Here is a 22,461-nt window from a genome sequence, read left to right on the forward strand (position 1 = left end):
CACCCCTTATTATTTTATTATTTTATTTTATATATTTTTTTAATATGAAATAGTATTTTATTATTATTTTTTGTTAGTGGGACATGTGTCTCATTTATCGCTTTAAGATTTCTAAGAATAAATCTTATCCATGAACTGGATATTCTCCAGACCAAAATGGACTGGATATAATCCTATTCCCATTTTGAGGATTTTCATTTTATATGTTTTGTACGTCCTTCATAAATGGAAGTCGGCTGATCCTTCATTATAAACGTGTTTTCCACACCTTCGACTTCGACTAGTCAATGCCCATTCAGGAGGCTGCGGCTCTTCTTTTGTCCTGAAACTTTCTGCTTCTCTTCTTTCGTATTGATCAATTTTAGAAGGAAATTTTATCAATCTCTCGTCTCCTTAATAGTGATGTGGCTTTTAAAATTATCATTATTATTGAATTTTAATTTTCATATTGAACGCTTAAAAAAAAAAAAATCATATTTACCGTGTGAAAAAGAAATAAGAAAATAGGGAAGAATCTCAACATTCGAAGATGCAACCTTGGTCCACAAGAGCGGGTGGCTACTTTTTTACTATGTCAACAAAGAATGGAGCTATAACATATACATTTTGTCAATCAATTAAATCGTAATTTAGTAACATTGAAATTCCAATATACCCTTACCATATGGCACAACTGATCTATTAAACTCAAGGCCCATGATGCACTTTTTTATTTATTTATTTTTTCAATAAATAAGCAGAAGGTTGTATTTACTTCGTTAAGAAGTAATAGTTCACATGGTAGTTCGTATCCTCAAAATAATGGAATGGAAGAAATTAAATATTATTATTATTATTATTATCATGTTCAAAAAGCATTAGGTGGATGAGGATGAAGTGTGCAACTCATATATATTAAAGTAGGTGGCCCGATCGACCACTAAGCCTGGTCCTTATCATTACTAGAGACCACTATGAATTTCAATTCAAACTTTATGCTCTCTAATTAAGGGACACTTGCTACTGTTACTTGCATGTGTTTGTTTAGGAGAACTTCCAAATCGGGAGCTTCATCAGGAGACTCTCTCTCTTCTTTTTTTTAGTGGTAACAACATGGACCCCAAGACATTATAGTTTTTTTCTTGGTCATGGCCTTTTATTGTATTTTCTCATCTTAATGATCAAAACCATGATATTGTTTTACGTTTGTGTGATATATAGCAATTTGAATGCAGTTACCACAAAAATAATTTTTAAAGTCACAATTAAACGTATGATAAAGTTACGATTCAGCATTTAAAATTCTGTTTTGGCCTTTAAAAAAACACACCCACTTAAAAGATATATTTTCTGTGATTTAGTTTAAAAACGCTCGAAATTGGTGGAACGGACTCTTAGTGGTGTCAAGATGGGCCATGGAACAAAGATTTCCAACCTGTATTGGCCATTTTGTGGGCCAACTGGACCCCTTCTAGTGACTAGTACCCCAATGGCTTAAGCAACTGCCTGTAATCATATAGCCCAATAGATGGGGCCTAAGACTTGGCCCCACATTTTACAACCATACAGTATGTTGCATTCAAATCATTCGACTGCATTTTGTTGGGCCCAGAAAGCTTTTGTCACTACATTTTACAACCATAGGTTGTGGTTTTGGCAACAAAAGTACAACACTTCCAAAAATACTGTTTTCATTTCATATTTTTTATGTTGTGTCATTTCAGCAGCAGTCATAGTTATTAGTCAGTAAGTGAATTATTGGGTTATATATATATATATATATGCTTCACAGCAGGTTAATGGGACTATCTACCTCTTTTGATTTCCTAACTCTTTGCATTTGGACGTTTCTTCTACACTCAAACAAAGACATGCGACACTCTGTTAATGGAGAGCCGCCTTATACGTTTCTAGAAGGTGCTGGAGGAATCTAAAGCCAACTTTGGCACGATGAGCATCCATAAAATAGCCACCAGCTTAAACAAACGATGATGTGTGTATACTAAGAATCTAAGAATGAGGAAAATACATTGATCTTTGACTACGAATAATTTATTAATGCTATTTATATGGTGTTTTTTTTTTTTTTTTTTTATTGTTGTGTGCTTCCGACTATCTTCCCTATTTGCTCTTATGGGTCTCATGCGACTCATTGTATCGTGGTTATGTGTCAAAGTATTAATTAGGTTTTTTTTTTTATTATTATTAATTTAAGTTTTTAAAATAAGTGGTGATTTAACATGATTTAAAATAAGTTTTTAATTTGTTCAAGAAAAAAAAAAATGGAGGTATAAAAAACGTTAAGGATAAATTATATGCAATCGTCATGGTACTGTGGAAGACTAGTCTCTTCTTCTTATTTTTCATTTTTTTTCCCTTCTTTTTTTAATCTTCAGCATGAAATATAATTATAATTCTTCAACTTATTATCACCTAATCTTTTTGTTGCTTGTTTGTGGTGGGTGCGATCTATTTACTTGACTTTGCAGGATCGGAGTTCCGGGGCAGCTAGAGGAATGAACCCCAAAACGTACCCAATTCGCCATTTTTTCACTTTGTGGTGGTCGTCTTTCAATAAAACATCATGTTACAATCTTTGTTTTCCTCTTTTTCTTTTTTCTTTTTTTTTTTTGTTTTTTTCTTTAAAAAAAAACAAAACTATTAACAAACACTTCAAAACACAAATTAAGTATCCAATAATCCATATATTTAGTAAGTTGTTGTCTGAATTGTCTTACAAATTCATCTGTCCAAGTAGATAGGTGAGCTGCTCAATATCTGTTTTCGTAATTTTGTTGCCTGAATTGTTAGTAATATGAACAATAAAATTGGTGGTATTTTTATTATTTAAACACAAAATATGTAAAAATATTTTCACATGTATATCACATAAAAATAAAAAAAATAAAAAAAATCCATAAAGCATTACCAAATGGAGCTTGGTTGATCATATATAATCTGACAAACTGAAACGACTTACCGTGCGAGAGCATGACTTCCATTAACCTTTGGAGGTTGACTATTTGACTTCCACTAATTTGATCAAACTGTGTTTCACCAATGCGAGTTTGGAGTAATTAATTTAAGACATGTTATAATTAGTCAAGTATATTGGTGTAAGTCAAATTGATTAAATAAAATGACTTCATGGAGGTGACTTCATGCATCCAAATAAAATGATCCAAGAGGGCGAGCTCCTCTTGAGTCAATTTAACGAATCTTTGGGAATGAAGGAGGGTTCTTCGGCTGGGGTGAGCGAGTTCAAGGAGAAGTGGGCTCCTCCACCGGTGGGACTCTTCAAAGTAAATTGGGATGTTTCTTTTGATTTTAAGAATAAAAGGATGGGGGTTGGTGTCATTGTGAGGGACCATGATGGAATGGTTAGTGCAGCAAAAAGTGAAGTAATTTAGATGATCCAAGAACCGAGTACTCGGGAGGCTTGGGGGGCTCTTCGGGTAGCTGAATTCTGCAGCGAATTGGGGTTCCTTGACATTATTTTAGAAGGAGATTCTTTAACTGTAGTCAAAGCTATTGGGGAGCTAGAGACCAGCCTGATGCCATTTGGATAGATTTTAGAGGACACAAAGGTAGTATTGGGATCTCTTCGCACTTGGAAGGTTTGTCATGTTAAGAGAGATGCTAACCAGGCTACACATAGACTAGCAAAGGAAGCAACGGCATTCATGGTCGATCATACTTGGATTGAGGAAACCCCTAGTTGTATTTCTGATATTGTAAATCTAGAGCTTTATGCTCTTTACACTTAGAGTGTTTCACCGCTCTAGACTCTCTGTTGTTCTTTACATAGAGTGGTTGGCAATAAAGACAGATTTCTTTTCAAAAAAAAAAAAAAAAAAGTCAAATTGATTAAATGTCATACAGATAATAACAACAAGAATAAATTCATTTTTTTTGTTTTAAATAAAAATTTCAAACTTTCATTAATATCATCGAATATGTACAACTCTATGAAGTGATCGATCATAATATCATGAATTAAACAATGTATTCTTTCATTTATATTTATTTGGAAGATTGGTCAAGAGCCGCCTTCGCCAATTAATATGCATCACGCGTGATAATCAGAAGCTATGCAATATTATTTTTGAATACTCAATTAAATTACTATACTTGCTCTAATATTTGACCTTCTTCTAAAATGCATGTACTATCTGTAAGAAAATTCTTTCGGGGTATAGCCTTTATGCTACATTTATTTACGATTATATTTATTATAATTTCGGTTACGATTATATTCATTATAATCTTTCCGTTACAATATCAATGAATTTATTATAACTCATGGAATTCAAAAAGTTGTTATGAAATTTATGATTTTGCTCCTTAATGGGACGAACAAAATCAATAATAATTAAGAATAAAGGTTCTTGACCTACCTAACATTTTTCTCTCTATATATATATATATATTTTTTTTCTGTTGTCAGCTATTGTTCAAAAAAGATGTTATTCATTACGCTTGAGCAAAGCAATAGCATAAGGTATTTATATAATTAAATTTTTACTGCTAGTTATTATTGTTAAATAGTATTTAATTATATAGAAGAATAAAAAATTATGGTCAGTGTTTGACATGCAAGTTCCATGCGTTTTACGCGGCCAACAAATGACCGTAGCGTGCACTTCCAATTTATTTGGATTAAATAATTTGATATTTACCTTAATTATAATATAAAAGTTGAATTTTCAATTTATTGGAAAAGGTCAACACACGCCGCTTCGATCTCTTCCATTGCAAACATTGACAAAATCAAGTTATGGCAACCTTACGGCGTCGTTCTTTTCACATTGGAAGGGCTTCTCATACATGTAGGCTCCCTCATGGTCATGGTCCTCTAGCTTTTCAGCCTTTGAAGTTTGAACAACAGAAATTCAGTGTCATTTAAAACATTCCAACAGTCTACTCTGGGGGTTGGATGTTAAAAATTTTGATTTTAATATCATATTAAATTATTATTTATTTTAAAAATTTAAGTTGATATAAAAAAAATAAATTAAATTATTTAATTAAGTATTATTTTTTAAAACACATATTCAAAAAGAATACTTTATATGATTTTATTTAAAAATTTGTGTTGGCATAAAATCGTAGAACAAATCGCCCTCTAAAATCTCAACATCTAACGCATGAAGCACATTCCAGTCGCAGTCAGAATATGACAAAGAAAAAAAATATATTATGTAGAGAAAGATGGAAAGTCAATATATGATGGGTGATTAAATTCCAAGATCTGTGCTGGCACGATACATGTATGTATGGGAGACTTTCTTTCACGTCACGCTACCAATAAAGATTTTTAGGTCCAAGAAAACGAAAGCCGTGTCGCCTGAGATGGCCGAACGATGGTGTTGGGCGGATTTTTTACACCCCATGCTCACGTGGCGGTGGCGAGAGAAAGAAGAGAAATGATCTCCTATAAATTTAATAGAATAATTATTAAATTTATAAATTTCACCAACTTATATGGGATAAAGTAAACAAATTTAATAATTAATTTATAAGATGAAAAAATATAAACAAAATATTAACACTAATTATTTCTTAAAAAAAACAAATAACCCAGACGGTCCAGCTCTAACTTACGTCTCGGTATACAGTCGTATGAAATATAAAACACATGTCCTGTTTTAAGACCTCACGAACACGTGTCTCAAAGAAGGGAAGAGATTTGGAAAGGCAATTTTGAAAATTTTGAATAAGACAGAAAGCATGAGAGAGAGAGGAGTTGACGGAACGATGAAGAAAATTACTTCTTTAAAAATTTACAAGGTAAGATTTTGACCGGGTTAAATAATTTTTTTTTAGTATTTAGGTTTTAACCATTTTTTTTTTTATCTAGGTTTTAATTTGTATCATGATACATATGTTATTGATAAAAACGGAATTAGTACTTCCGTCTATATTCCGTTAAAAAGAAAAAGAAAAAATAACCCACGTGTTCTAACAATTTTTTTTTAAAAAATAAATAAATAAAATAAAAATAATTCTAACATACAAGTATTAAAATAGATTAATAAATCAGAACTTCATATTACAAATTTTGAAAGTTCAGGAAGATATTGAAAAATGCATTGTAGTTCAGGGAATAAGTAAACTTTTATCGTTTGATTTATAAAAACATTTTAAGACTTAGAATTTTTGGATTTTAGAAAAAAAAAAAAAAATACCAATATGTTTTTTTAATCATGTTTTTGGATGAAGGCTGAGGTTTTTTTTTTAAAAAAGAAAAAAATTAAGAAGATTAAAGGGCATGTTTAGATTTTCAGGAGGAATCCACAGAAATTTTCATAAAAATTTGAGAGGCCGAATAAGATATTTTTATAGTTTTCAAGTAAGACAAGAAAGTTTTTCAATTGGGACTTGAAAAGTTCGGATAAGATATATGATAGAAAGCATGAGATAGAGAAGAAGTTTCGGGAAGGACGAAGAAAAATCAAACGCGTCTCAGAAAAAAGACATCTTTTGGTTTATACAAACTTTTAAAGGTTTCAGTTTATTTTAGAAAAAAATGACTTGTAGATTGAATTGATGAAACTATATATACATCTTTTCCTCAAGTTTATGGAGGAGGGTTGAGGGTTTTTTTTAAAAAAAAATTTAAGAAAATTTTTACGAGTGATGCATGGGAATTTCTTAAAATTTTAGAGGCCAAATAAGATATTTTTATATTTTAAAGAAGGAGACAAGTAAGTTTTTCAAACATTAGATGTGGCACTCCCTCTTTTTCTTGGTCGCTAATGTGTCAGCATCTCAATTATTTGAAAGTTAATGGGATCCTAACATGAGCGGGTCTATGCCTTATCCTATCCCACTAGACCAACCCATACGGGTTAACAAAATAGAAGTTAAAGAGTAAGTATTTTTAGTAGATTGCTATATAACTTCTAAATCTATTAGACCAAGAATTGATTTTCACTATTATATCGTCAAGTTGTGTTTATTTTTTCTTTCTTATTAATATTGGAAGATGGGTAAAATTAACCAAATGAAGCTTTTTCTAATCAACCAAATGAAGCTTTAATGTAATTAAGTAACAACTAACAATAACTCCATGCTTAATTTGAACAACCAAAGTTGTGTTTCCTTGATTGTATGGCACAATGAAAGATTAAAACCTAGATATTAAGCCTAATTATCAAAGCATCTAGACCTTTAATAACCTACTAAAGTAGCTAAGACTATTCATTTTTCTATCTACACCATAAAAATAATTTTTCTTTGTTCAAGATAGAGAAAAACTATATTTCTTTTTATTTTTCCAAATTCAAATGATCTTAACATTTTCATTTATATTTCTCTCACAAATCCCTAAATGCTAATTCCCATAACTTCTAAATCTATTACGAAGATACTATCAACCTTAATTCTTCAGTAAGAAGTTGATGATATGCTATAGTGGGATAGAGTGGTGTTAAATTTCAATCTCCCTCACCAAATTAAAAGTCAATTACTTCAATGTTAATTTTACATTCTCCAAATTCTCAGAAGCAGGGTGTTCGTACGCTGTCAACTAATCATGCTTAATTGACTATAGGTTCCGCCAACAACTTCATAAACCCCACTTTGCATTTGCCTAACCTTCAAATATCCTCTCGCAGTAGATTTTAGATTTTTTTTTTTTTTTTTAAATGAAGATGTTTACAAAAAAAGAAATCAACAAGAGAAACAATAGATTATTTTGTAAATATACAAATTAAAATAGATCATACTTATAAGATGAGAAGACATGATCGATCATGTGTTTTTGTTTTAGAATTTAAATAAATAAAAGGGGTAAGAGGAGATTATTAGAGACTTTTTTTAGTAACTTCATCCTCAAAACAATCGGATAGAAATTTTTGGTAATTTTATTTGTTTAAACAAATATTATTTTGTAAAAATTCTCTCGTATGTAATGGTGGTGGTATTTATTTTAATTAAGATAAAGGACATGAAGTAACATGTATTTGTACATGATCGAACAGGACACATGGATGTTCTATGGTAAACGAAAAATGGGAGAAATTGAATATGCTAGCTAGTTTGACTCGTAAATATCCATTTATTTTTTAGATAAATAAATATATAAATGTCTCATTCTACGGCTACATGTAATGTAGCGTAAGTAACGATGAAAAGAAGCAATTGAAAATTGGAAGGTGTTAGGTGGGAAAGGAAGAGGCATCCTTCTCCCCTCCTTTACCCTCTTCGCCAAGCCACTTCTTCTTCTTAGAAAAAAAGTAGCAGCGGTGAAATCCACGCGTCCAATTAGCACCGATCCCAGATCACCCACCCAAGCTAAGCTGCCTATCTATCTTCCCTTTTGAAACGTCTCAGAAGCTTCCCTCGAGAAAATAAAGACCAAGAAAAGCGTGTGGTTTGTCTCTGTTCGCTCCTCACTTTCTCTCTCCTCTCTTACGTTTGAAAGACGACTAAACAAAAATGGGCTTTGTGGGTTCCTCTTTCTTTTCTTTCATTGGCGTCTCTCAAGATTTCTAGAACCCACATCATTTTCTGTGACCTTAATTCTTTTCCTTTATAAAGACAGTAGCTTTCCCCGAACAAACGAGAAAAAGAATCCTCCCCAGTGTTTCCACGGGAAGTTATGGTAGTGCTTCCAACTCAACCACGAGACCTGGTTTTCTTGCTGACCAATGGAAGCTGATCATCGCAGAAGCAAGCCTTGTGTTCACTCTCGCTTCTTTCTTTCTGGGTTCTACTGCTGGGGCTGGGAGTTCTTGACCGCTCTCCTGCTTTTTAGTTGCTGAAGAAACAATTTACAATCCCCCCCCCCCCCAGAAAAAAATACACCATCCCTTTTAGTACCTTAATTTTCTAGATTTTTCTTTCTTCTTTTTGTGAATAAGGGGAGGGGCTGAGGAACGTCATTTGGGTGGTTGGTGAGGGGTAAATCGGGTAGAAATGGCGCAAAGGTCTGTTCCGGCGCCGTTTTTGACAAAGACGTTTCAGTTGGTGGATGATCCGAGCACGGACGACGTGATATCGTGGAGTGAAAGTGGCTCCACTTTTGTGGTGTGGAAGACTGCCGACTTCGCCAGGGACTTGCTCCCTAACTATTTCAAGCACAACAATTTCTCAAGCTTCGTCCGGCAGCTTAACACCTATGTAAGTTCACATTTCCTTAATTAATTTCATCGTATAAATATTCTCAAACACCTATTGTTGTTTCGTGGTTATTGCATTTTTCTTGTTTGTGTAAGATTAATTTGTTTGACAATATATATTCTACATGCATCAATATCGTTCATAAACAAAAATGATTGGTTTGAATTTGAGTTTGATATAAACATATTCTATATTAAGTTGAACATTCCCATCTCTCTTTCTTTCATCTGTTCTAGTTTCAATAGTTTTCATGTGAGTGACACGATATAGAAAGGTAGAACGTCGTTGCTAAAAGTCAGTATTTTATTAATTCTAGGGAGAAACTTCAAGCTGCTTCTTCTTCTTCTTCTTTCTGGTATTTTTTTATATATCAATCAAAAGTACGGTATTATCCTTCGACAGCACACAAATATGGGGGTAGTTGAGGGCTATAGAAGTCTTTCCAATTTATGCATAATTATTAATATTGGTTCTGCTACTGTACAATCGGAGTACAGGCCCCACTCTCTGTCATTCAAGAAATTTCTGGAACGACTTAATTAGTTGCCTATGCAATCCGTGGTCCTAGACTCCTAATTATCTTTGTGCCGGATTTTTGGGCCATGCGATTTGCATGCAACACGTGTGGACTCCTTGACCATCGATCTGTTTTCCAATCTGACGGTTACAGGAAATTTACAAACAAGAAACTAATTGTTACTATTATTTTCCATTTTTTCCAGGGTTTTCGGAAGATCGTGCCGGACAAATGGGAGTTCGCGAACGAGAACTTCCGGCGAGAGCAGAAGGAGCTACTCTCCCAGATCCGTCGCCGGAAAACGGTCACATCGGCGCCCGAAAATGTTTCCCCCGGCGGAAAATCCGCCGGTGGTGGTCCCTCGTCGGCGTCTAACTCCGGCGATGACATGGGGTCCACCTCCACCTCGTCCCCGGATTCGAAGAACCCGGGGTCGGTGGAGACGACAACGACGGCCACTGCCACGGTACTGGCGGCCGACTTATCGGACGAGAACGAGAAACTGAAGAGGGACAACGAGAAGCTGAGCTCGGAGCTGGCTCGGACGAAGCGGCAGTGCGACGAGCTGATCGCGTTTCTCACCGGGTATCTGAAGGTGGGGCCCGATCAGATCAATAGCATGATGCGGCAAGGAAGCTGTGGGGCCAGTGGGGTTGGATCCCACGGCGACGATGATGATGACGAAAAGAACGGGGTTGAAGAAAACGGGGAGAGTTTGAAACTCTTCGGTGTTTGGTTGAAAGGTAATAGGAAGAGGGCGCGTGATGAGAAAATTGGGTTCGGTGGGGCCTAGGGTAAGGAAATGAAGGTTTGCAATTGACGAACCAGCGCACGCCACGTTAGAAACAAAATAGACAAATGAGGTGCATAGGATAAGGTCCGGTGCACCCTCTTCTTTTTAAGTACAGCGACCGTAAGGTTTATTAATTTTCTTATTATGTGCAAAAGTATAATAAGGATGGTCATGGGTGGTTTTAAAAATCTCTCTTTGTATAATGTAGGTGTCATAGAGTAGTTGTCGTGAAAGGTGGAGGTCAAAGGCAAATGGGTCTCCACCATCCCTCACCGTTGACAGTCACAATACATACCATGTGTACAATGTGCACCTTGAGGTTAATCAAGAATTGGATGTAATATAATCGTGTTACTGTAGCTTTATGAGCATAAATTGTAATAACTTCAGCATTTTCTCGTATGATTATGTCTAATTTTTGTTTTATTTTGTATTTTGTATTTTTTTTTTTGATAAGAATAACCTTCTCATTATTTATCAAGAAACAAGAGCGAATTGCTCAAGTAACAAAGCGTGACGAATACAATCAGGGGGTATATCTCTCTAACTAAAACCATGGTCATGTTCCACTGCATATTTTGCTAGTAAATGGGCCACTTGATTCCCTTCCCTCCTAGTAAACGTTAGCTTCCACTGCTGAAAAACCCGAAGTTCCAATTTTATATCCTCAATGATATGCCCCATCCAGCTACAATCCTTCGCCTCCGAGTTTACAGAATCTATCACAGATTTTGCATCGCCTTCAAAGTGTACCTGGGTAAGACATAGATCATGGCATAACCGTATGGCCAAAAGAAACGCCTTTGCTTCCGCTACTGCCGAAGCCAAGCAACCTTCTTGAACCACACATTCTGCTGCCAGCATATTCCCCCAAGAATCCCGGATTACCACCCCAAGCCCCATGCGGTCTTGCTGTCTCGCAATAGTTGCATCACAATTCGCTTTTGTCCACCCCATCATCGAAACTTGCCAACAACTCCTGGTATTAGGAGTGGGCTGTACTTCACGGGATTGCATGTCTGCTGCATCACGGTCTTGGGCCAAGTCGAAGTCCTTTCTAGCCTAATTTGTCTGAGCAATTAACACCTTCGGGTGTGTGAAGGTGCCATCATGAAGTATATTGTTTCTTCTCAGCCAAAGACGCCGGGCCACACCAGAAAATTGCCTCAAGTTACAGCAAGCTTGCGATTTTACAGCAAGCTTGGGTTCCCACAACTGACATAAATAATGGGTGGAATGCTGTTAGTTCAAATCTATCACGATGCAAAATTATCTCATGCGCTGGCAGAAGGGAAGAAATGAAGATATTGATGGGAAAATAAAAAATTTACAAAGAAGGCTATGGGTACTACAGGGGACCGAGGATGAGGACGTGGGGGGAGAGACCAGAATTGTACAAAAGGAGCTGAGTTTATTGCTGGAAAAATCAGATTCTCAGTGGCGGCAGAGAGCAAAAATAGACTGGCTGCAGAGTGGCGATAGGAACACAAAATTTTTCCATTCTTGTGCAAACTCATGCCGAATTTCTAATACTATTTATGCCATCACAGATGCTGAGGGGAGATTATGTTCGTCGGAGGAAGAGGTACAATTAGCTTTTGTTAATTACTTTGATGGCTTGTTCACTTCTAAGAGTGTAGGAAATATGCTACCATGTCTGCAACCATTAAATTGTCGGGTTACAATGGCAATGAATGGTTTGCTCCTGCAGCCGTTTACTAAGGAGGACATTTTTTTGGCACTTCGACAAATGGCCCCTTTAAAAGCCCCGGGTCCTGATGGGTTCCCTACGGAATTTTATCAGAAAAATTGGAATCTTGTGGGGGATGATATATGCCGTGCTATCCTTGGGTCACTCAACTCTGGTTTTATGCCTGATTTTTTGAAAGCGACTAATATTGCTCTTATACCGAAGGTAAAAAATCCTACTAGTGTGACGGAATTTAGGCCAATTAGCCTTTGCAATGTGACGTATAAATTACTATCTAAGATGCTTGCAAATAGATTGAAGAAAATTTTACCCCAAATTATTTCACCAGTACAGAGTGCTTTTTTATCAGGGCGACTTATTACCGACAATGCATTAGCAGCTTACGAGACGCTACATACTATGCATGCACGACTAATGGGGAAGAAAGGTTTCATGGCGGTAAAATTAGATATGAGTAAGGCCTACGATGGGGTGAAATGGCGGTTCTTGGAGGCAATTATGAGGCGTCTGGGCTTTGATCCACGGTGGATAAATCTCATTATGATGTGTGTAACATCAGTCCAATATGCTGTTGTTGTTAATGGGAAACCATGTGGAAAAATAAAGCTGCAGAGGGGATTGAGGCAATGGGACCCTATTTTACCTTATCTTTTTATTATTTGTGTAGAGGCTTTGGGAGCATTGTTGACAAAAGCAAATGAGGATGGGGCTTTGATGGGAGTTCCTACTTCAAAGAGGGGCCCTCGTATAAGCCACTTATTCTTTGCATACGATAGCCTTCGTTTTTGTAAGGCTACTCGTGCCCAATGGGAGAGTCTTACAAATGTTCTACGGGTTTATGAAAAGGTGTCGGGTCAACGCCTTAACGCTAGCAAGACTTCTCTTTTCTTCAGTAAGAATACTTCCATGGAGGATAAGGAGCAAATTTTGGAGGTCTCGGGTCTTCCCTCGACTCAACGATACGACACTTATTTGGGCCTCCCAGCTCTCATCGGAAAATCTCGAATGGAGGCTTTTAAAGGAATCACTGACCGAGTATGGAAGAGACTTCAAGATTGGAAGCTGAGGTTTTTATCCCAAGCTGGTAAAGAAATACTCCTTAAGGCTGTTATACAAGCGATTCCTACTTATTGCATGAGTGTGTTTCTTCTCCCACGTGCTCTTTGTGTGGAGATAAATTCACAAATGCGGAAGTTTTGGTGGGGCCATGGAGAAAAAAAATCTCGGGTGAGTTGGATGAGTTGGGAGCGTATGGGGCTGTTCAAAGAGTATGGAGGGATGGGTTTTCGTGATTTTACAAGCTTTAATATGGCTCTTTTGGCAAAACAAATATGGAGGCTTTGGCACCAACTGGATAGTTTAATTGCCCGCATCATGAAAGCAAAATATTACACGAAATGTTCTATTTTGGAGGCGAATGTTGGAAGGCGACCTTCTTTTGCATGGCTGAGTATCCATAGTTCATGTGATCTTCTTAGAGAGGGATTGATATGGAGAGTGGGCAATGGCAGCAAAGTTCCTATTTGGAAGGATAGGTGGATCTCAAATCCATCTACTTTCAAAATTATTTCTCCGCCAACTCATCTAGACCCAGAGGCAACGGTTAACTCCCTTATTGATGTAGATTCGAAGTGGTGGAATACCACTCTTTTGGCTTCTATATTTACACAGGAGGAGGTTAAAATAATAAAGGAAATCCCTTTGAGCTGTACAAACCAAGAGGACTCTCACATTTGGAGGGGCACAAAGAATGGGATTTTTTCGGTTAAAAACACATACCATATGCAAAAAGAGTTGGTTCATCGAAAGAAGGCGACTAGTTCTTCCGCTATGGGGAGCTGCACATTTTGGAGGAATTATGGTCTTTACCGGTGCCTAATGTGGAGAAAAATTTTCGCCTCCCATAATTTCTTCTTGAGATGGATTTTCTCCAACCTTTCCAAACTGAGGACGCTGATTCCCTGCTACCAAAGAATCACCGGTTTCCTTTTGTGAGCCACCAGAGAAATTTCCGAAATTTCCTCCCCAATTATTATGAGCATTTAATGTCTCCGCTCCCGGGAACACGTCATCATCGTCCCTCTCACTTTGCTGTTCTGTGCCGGCCATCTTCTGGTCGTCTGTTCTCCACCGGCCTCGTCCATGCCTTTCATTTGGTTCCACATGCTCATAGTAATCCGATTCAGCTTGTTTTTTCTTTATCGGAAAACCCCCGAGGCTTCTTTTGGATTTTCTCGTCGGTGACGCCGCTCTCATCCACGGGCCGTACTGGGGTTTTGTGTTTTGTTGTCGAAAGGAACTCATATTCGGACATCCTGTTGTTCCATGGCTTACTACCCCACATTGGAAACAGAACTTTGGCAATCGTTCGTATTGGAAGGTAATCCACTCCAATTTACCTTGAATATTGATTTTGCGACCTCGTGGAAGGGGTTTGTTGAGGTCCAATTGGATTCTCACTCGTAAGAACTTACCCCACCCCATCCCATTAGCCTCCGTGTCCACTGCCTCCACCGTGCCCATCGATTCGCCGATTCTTCGTCCGATGGTTTTACCCATACATGCCAGTGGTAGTCCGAACATACGGACCCAAAACCCAACCTTTGCAAATGATAAATCTGAGGGTTTTGAGAAATCATCATAATCCTCGATCAAAAACAAACTTCCTTCAAAAACCCATGGTCTACCCTCCAAAACCCGCTTCTTATCCTTTTGGTTAGAGAATTTAATCAGAAATAAAATTTTCTCCAAGAATCTTGAAAGAAAGGTAATCAAAAGGTTTCCACCACCGGATCTGTGTTTTCTTGATAATCTCCTTACTCACCACGTGGTCCACCACCAATTTTCCAACAACACATGCCTTACCGCAAGCTATGCCGTCGTCTAGTTCCTCCATTTGAATATCCAATTCAGTATCTTCATCCTTCGTCAACTTGAGGTTTGCCCATTGTTTGGCCAGATCCTCCTCCATTTGAGATATATCAATTTCGATTTCTTTCACAGACTTATATTGCTTGGAAAAACTTGTCCTTCTCCACTAGAGTAAAGCTAGGGAGAAAACTCAACTAATAAACAAACCAGCGCACAAATAATCAATCCTTAACAAATTCTCTAGCCTGCATAAACTGATTTCTCCCTAACGGCCTTGACGGACAATTGGTAGCGCCACCTCAAAGGCTACACCCCCCAGTGTCCCCGTTAGTTTCTTCGAAACCAATCACCGGAGAGAGCTTCTAGGGACGAATTGGTTGTGTTGCTTAGGGATTATTTTGTATTTTTGTTTATGTGTTTTGTGTTTTAATTTGATCATTAATTTTCTTCTAGTCACTTGCCTTCAAGCTTACTCCTTGGGTAGCGCCTAGGATTCACATGTTATCAGCTCATTGCCAATGAATGTATTGATGGTTTATAACAATATATTCTGCAACACTACATAATTTGCTTGTGTATTTGAGATTCAATATGTTAGGTGGCGATGAAAAAGTAGAATTGAATTTCCATGCAATACTTGTTTTGTGGGTTCTTGAAGTAATTTTTTGGTATGTATATATGAATGTTTGGTGGTCGAACACCCAAAGGTTTTTTTTTTTTTTTTTTTTAAAGGCAGGCAGTGGTGGCCAGTGTAATTTTCCTTATTAGGTATGACCATCGGAGTTTCCACCCACTGTAGAATGTTCAGTTTAAGCCATAGCTACTGCTTGGGTAGGCGAGTTCATCACCACAGCTCCATCAAAGTGCAAGTTGGTAAAGCTCCTTCTTAGTAGCATCTGGTTCGCAGAATACTACCACAAGTGGGTTTGAATCTGTGACCACTAAGAAGAAAGGAAGGGGGGGAGGGGAATTGAACCTTATCCCCTGCTGCTTTACCAACTAAACTACCACCTTAGTGGTATTCAAGGATTAGTTGTGGCCGAATCATTCTCAAACTTTTAGACCAACTTTTCTAGATGGCTGAACCACCCACTTCGATGGTTCAACCACCAAACATTTACCCAAAAAATATCCTAACAATTCACTTGTTTCTATTTTAACCTTGTTCAAATCGTATTCATTCATAATGAACAGCTCGTCAGAGTCGCCACCCTTAATCCAAAAAGTAAATATTCGCTTTATTTCAAGTAAAATAGAAATTAGTTATTTTATAAATATCTATATTTTTATATCTAACATCATAAATGATGCTGCTTAAACATAAGGGTTAATAACTTTTTTGGTACTGAGTTTTAAGGTTTTTCCTTTTTCCCCTAGGTTTTAAAACGTTACTAATCTAGTACTTCACCTATGGGAAAAGACAGAATCAATACCTTCATTATTTTTCGTCAGTCCCAACTAATGGAATTTGACGTGTCACTCCCACAATACGCTACGTGTCCTAAACTAAAAAATTAAAAATTAAAAATTAAAAAAATAAAAAAATAAAAAAAATAAAAAGCTCTCTCCTACATCCTTTCTCCTTCTCCCTCTCCCTCATCGTCAACCCAACCCTCCTCCACCTCCTCACCTATCATTTCCCCAAATACCTTCGTGCCCACCCTTTTGATTTCCATACCCACCACCATCATCATCATCAACAAGAACCCATATTCTCCAACAACGAACTCCTTTCTCTCCTCTACTCCCTCTTCATTTGTGCCTTCTCTCTACTCGCCGTCAGCTCCAACACCTTCAGTGTCTACCACAACTTCTATGCAGAATCAAAACCGCATTCAATGCAGAATCAAACAAAACCGAAACAATGTCAGCTTTCAGCTAAAACCTGGTCGGGATAGAAGAAAACGGGTTCAAATTCCGGTTTGAAACGGAATTTTGGTCCTGTACATTTTGGGTTTCGGATCGGATTTGAGGTTGTCGACGAGAAAATCAAATGCTTACAATAATCTTCAGATCTGAAAAAATTTCTATAAACTAAATACAAAGCAAAATTATGATCCGATCTATTCTCTCTCTCTAGATTTTTTTTGTAATTCTTAGATGTAATTCAGTCTGAATGCTTTATTTTAGTGCCACTATTTGTAAATAATCGTGGTGGGTATGAAAATCAAAAGGGTGGGCACAAAGGAGGACTTGGGTGTTTTTGGGGAAAGGATTGGTGAGGAGGTGGAGGAGGTGGAGGAGGGTTGGGTAGACGACAAGGGAGAGGGAGAAGGAGAAAGGAAGCAAGAAAGAGCTTTATTTATTTATTTTATTTATTATTTTAGGACATGTGGCGTATTGTGTGAGTGACATGTGGAATTCCGTTAGTTGGGATTGACGGAAAATAACGGAAGTATTGATTCTGTCTTTTCCCATAAGTGAGGTACTAGATTAATAACGTTTTAAAACCTATGGAAAAAAAGAGAAAAACCTTAAAATCAAATACCAAAAAAGTTATTAACCCTAAACATAATGTAGACCATTTTTGTGAATTCTAAAGCATTTGAAGTTTCATTACCACTGTTTGTCGCCTTAATAAAACTATAACCTAAAAAACTGAAAATGCTTTTTAAGTATAGGCAATCTGAGATGACTTGACGTATGCATTGCAATTCGAAATAAGTTAATGAAAAAGAAAGCTATGGCATAGATAGTTGTATAGCAATTAGCCACCCTTCCCTTTCCGTTTTTTTGTCCTTTATGCTAATTATCCATCTAACTCCAACCAACCAGCTGTTAATAAAGTCATCAGCTGTCCCGCATCATACTTTGACTTCCCATAAAATAATCTCAGCCTTCCTCCATTTCATTTCCTCACGGTGCCGTTTCATCTTCTCAAATTAAGCTTCCTACGAACACCCTTTCTCAACAACTCCTCAATCACCGGAGTCTTCTGCAACAAATCCTGTGCGTTCCCTCGGGGTCGGCCCGGTCGGGGACATAAGGAAACAAGGAAGATTGATAATACACATATAGTGTGCGACATACAGTTTTGTTTGAAGGTAATTAATGTCAGTTTTTTAATTTTTCGGATTATTGTTGTAATTGACAGAATATTCTTGATGAATAAAGTTATACTTTTTTAGAGCAAGAATATTCGTAATTTGGGTGGGATTTTGACTAGTCCTAACCTAGCGGAGCTACCCAAATAAGTCTTGAACATGTTTTTTAACTAAGTTTGGATTAGGCGTTTTAAAATTAAATAATTTAATTTGAGCTGGTACGTATTATACTCGACTTGAATATGGTTAAACCAGTTCGAGCTAAGTCTCTAGCAAATTAAGCTCGGACAAGCATTTTTTTAGTCCGATTTGAACTCAAACTCTGCTCGATAGAGATTTTTATAAACAAGTCTCAAAATTTCAAAGTTCAATCCTATTTATCTGGGATTTGGATGCATGTGATGAAGAAAGAAGAGATGGGGTTGACGCAGAGTTTGGAGAAAACCAGAAGGAAAAGGGATGATGATCAGCAACTATGATTTACAAAAGGGATGATGATCAGCAACTCGGCCAGTTTCGTCTTCTTTCTCTCCCTCTTTTTCTTTCTCTGGTTCATCTTCCCCAATGGGAGTAGCACTGAACATAACAAGCCTGTCAGCCTATCTGAACCCTCCCACCGATGCACCAAATTTCGTTTTTGAGCTCATTCAGAGCAGCCCAACATACTTAATTCTCATTCTTGACTTGCCTCCTCGAAAGGACCTTGTTCTCTCCCCAGACTACCTCCGCACATTCTACGAAGACACCCAGCTGGACAAACATCGGCAAACACTAGAGAAAATCCCTTAGGTTCGACCCTATGTCTCTTCATCCCTTTACATACGTTCCCTAGTGTCTCCCATGGCCATTACGGTTCGTATTGAGACGGAGGCCAGCAAACAGGGATGCATGGAGGAGGTCATAAAAGGTCATATAGATCCCATTGCAAAGGAAGTGCTGAGAATCTGGTTGGATCAATGTGCTTGTGGGTAGAGAGAGGTGGGAGAGACTGAGAGAGCTTATTTGGAAAAGAGGGATGGGTTGGTTAAGAGCAGGACTATTGAGATTGATCTGGGCTCGAGCCTGCCGAGGCTGTTTGGGCCTGAAGTAGCATAACGAGTGTTGGGATCCGTACGGGAGTTTTTACTGCATGAAAACCTATTTTGTTCTGTGCATTACAATGTGAGAATTAATGTAAATAATGTGATTGATTAACCCCAAGAAAAGGGTAAAAAAACCAGCTGTTTTTGTTTCTTTAGAAATGTCCTGTTCTTTTTCTCTCTTTCGCATGTCACAATTTTATCTATTAGAATTAAGGTAAATTGAATGAACAATTTTAAATTGATATGACAATTTTGTGGGATTTTTTTGTTTGTTTTTTATTTTAAAAAGTATCCTGGCGTTATATATATATATAATTTTTAAGAATGCTTTTGTATTTTATGATATTTGTTAATTTTTCAGTTTTAGAAACATAAAATAGGGATTCATATAACAAGAGAAAGGTTTCCCATTCTTTAACCGGAAAGATTTGTAGCCATGAAATAGGGATTAAGCGGAATAGAATTGACTGGGTGATGGAGTCGTGGAAACACCTCTTTCTTTCATAGTTTGGACCTTAGCTTTGTGGAACAATATACTACTGTTGAAACATAGAATAATTAAAATCTTAGATCATAAAAACTACCTAAACAAAAAATTTTGAAGAGCAAACAATCAGAGCTCTTACTCACTACATCAAAAAATTTCCATTAATAACATATGTAACATAGACATTCATTTCACTAATTATTGGTTGCTAGAAAATTTGTAGTTGATTACTATGTCAACTTTTATAATAAACTAGCTTAGAGCCCGCGCTATGCACGAGATTATTCATTATAATTTGATTTTAAAGCTTAAAACACATCTCCATTGTATTTTTTATTATAGGTTAAAAAAGTTGTGTAAAAAAATCTATCATGCCTATTTCAATAAAATAAATAAATAAATACTAAAGGTTATTCAAAAGTATTTTGTTGAACATAGTGACACAATTACACATAAGTTTGCATGAATATATAAATCACATAAAAATATACTATCAAAAGAACCATATATAATTTTAGTTTTAATCCATATAAATTAAAACATATTAAAAAAATTTCATATGTGTAATTTAAAACCAGTTGGAATGAGTTAAAATGTAAGACCCATAAAACATATTAAAATATTTATTCTCCTAGGAGTAGTTTTATTTCTTTCATCAAAGAAATAGATAAAAAATCGTAGAAGGAATATTGAAACACAAATAAACATAATAAACAACAAAGTCAATTAAATTTACAAAAGAACAATAAGAAATTTGAGTGAAAAATAATATATAAATTAGAACCGAAAATAAGGAAAGAGTAACCCTAAACCCTATAACAATATATTGAGAATGATAGCAAAATTGAGAGTAACCCTAAACCCAATAGGTTTTTGTGTAATACCTATTATATTTCAATACAAATAAAACTCATAAAATTCTGGACATTTAAAAAATAATATAAGGCAAAATAACAAATCTTTTTTTTTTTTTTTTTTTTTTTTTATATGGATACAAAAATAACAAAATCTTTCACTCAATATTTAATACAATCAAATAAATCATTTCAATCTTCCCTTAATCTAAAAAATAAATTAAAACAAACCAAATTCGTTCCCATATGTGTAGTTTAAAATGAAAAGCATAAAAAAAAAAAGCACGAAAAATGTATACTAATTTTCAACCGTCAACTTCTATATTTCCATGAAACTGATCAAATAAATTTTGTACAACCGTCAACTTCTATAGAAAAGTGTTTTAAAATGTTGTTGCTGTAGAAGAAGAGGGTGAGTTTAGAGTGAGAGAGACCGATGTGATTTAGGGTGAGAAAGATAAATGTAAGTTAATAAAATGAAAGGTCAAAATGAATTAATTAAGGGGAAAAAAAAAAAGTTGAACAAAAAATTTCACAAAATAAAACGAAAACATATTCATCTCTAACTAATCTCTAATTTAAAACAATGTTTGGTACAAAAAAAAAAAAAAATCTCAAGAAACAAACTAAAGATCATCAATTCACAATTGCTTACATTCATCTCGAATATCTCATATTTCAAATCATAGTTCGGAGTCACATATATTTTCATATGTGTAGTTTAAAATGAAAAGCATAAAAAAATTAAAATAAAAATAAAAATAAAAAAGCACAAAAAAGGTAAACTAATTTTCAATCGTCAACTTCTATATTTCCATGAAACTGATCAAATAAATTTTGTGCAACCGTCAACTTCTATAGGAAAGTGTTTTGAAACGTTGTTGCCGTAGAAGAAGATGGCGAGTTTAGAGTGAGAGAGACCGACGTGATTTAGGGTGAGAGAGATAAATGTAAGTTAATAAAACGAAAGGTCAAAATGAATTAATTAAGGAAAAAAAAAAAAAAAAAAGCCGAACAAAAAATTTCAAAAAACAAAACGAAAACATATTCATCTCTACCTAATCTCTAATTTAAAACGGTGTTTGGTACCCAAAAAAAATAAAAAAATAAAAAAATAATCTAAAAAAAAAAACTAAAGATTATCAATTCACAATTGCTAAAAAATTTATACATAAAAGTGCAAAGATACATTCATCTCGAATATCTCATACCTCAAATCATAGTTCGGAGTCATATATATTTCTATGAAATTGATTAAATAAACTTTGTGCAACCGTCAACTTCTATAGGAAAGAGTTTTGAAACGTTGTTGCCTTAGAAAGAGATGGTGAGTTTAGAGTGAGAGAGACCGACGTGATTTAGGGTGAGTGAGATAAATGTGAGTTAATAAAACAAAAAGTCAAAAGGAATTAATTAAGAAAAAATTGTGTTTTAATAAAGGGAGAGATATTAATGAATTAAGACACTTAATTTATTAAAAAAAAAAATCGTGATTTAGGGTGAGAGAGATATACATGAGTTAATAAAAAAAATGGTCAAAATGAATTAATTAAGGAAAAATCATACACTTAATTCATTAAAAAAAATAGAAAAAGGAAAAACCCCTTTCAATATTTGCACGGTTCAATTATTAAAAATTATGAGTAAAAAAATTTATTTATTTATTTAAAAAAAACATGGACACGTGAGTTAATAAAAAGAAAGGTCAAAATGAATTAATTAAGAAAAAATCGTACACTTAATTCATTAAAAAAAATAGAAAAAAAGAAAAACCCTTTCAATATTTGCACGGTTCAATTATTAAAAATTATGAGTAAAAAAATTTAAAATTTAAACAAAATATTGTTGGTGTGAAAAGAAAAAGGTTATAATTTCATTTATATTATTTGTTTCCTTATTTGATTCGGACATTAATAATACTTAATTTATTGAAAAATTTATGTATGAAAAATTCTTGAAATACAATCAACACAATTAATTAAGCTAATTAATGACCG

At 35.4% G+C, this 22,461-nt stretch overlaps 2 protein-coding genes and 1 pseudogene across 2 annotated transcripts; 2 read left to right on the forward strand and 1 right to left on the reverse strand.

The window, feature by feature from the left end:
• The first annotated feature begins 8,119 nt into the window (after positions 1–8,119).
• LOC132186682 (heat shock factor protein HSF24) lies at positions 8,120–10,848 on the forward strand. Its single transcript, XM_059600688.1, has 2 exons — positions 8,120–9,105; positions 9,828–10,848. Exons 1-2 carry the CDS (start codon positions 8,902–8,904, stop codon positions 10,413–10,415), a joined length of 792 nt encoding a protein of 263 aa, XP_059456671.1. The 5' UTR covers positions 8,120–8,901; the 3' UTR covers positions 10,416–10,848.
• A 110-nt stretch (positions 10,849–10,958) lies between these two features.
• LOC132186539 (uncharacterized) lies at positions 10,959–11,432 on the reverse strand. Its single transcript, XM_059600518.1, has one exon. It carries the CDS (start codon positions 11,430–11,432, stop codon positions 10,959–10,961), a length of 474 nt encoding a protein of 157 aa, XP_059456501.1.
• A 6,990-nt stretch (positions 11,433–18,422) lies between these two features.
• On the forward strand, positions 18,423–19,235 carry LOC132186542 (red chlorophyll catabolite reductase-like; annotated as a pseudogene).
• Positions 19,236–22,461: the final 3,226 nt, after the last annotated feature.

Source organism: Corylus avellana, chromosome ca7, assembly GCF_901000735.1.
Source record: "Corylus avellana chromosome ca7, CavTom2PMs-1.0".
NCBI classification, from domain to species: Eukaryota; Viridiplantae; Streptophyta; class Magnoliopsida; order Fagales; family Betulaceae; genus Corylus; species Corylus avellana.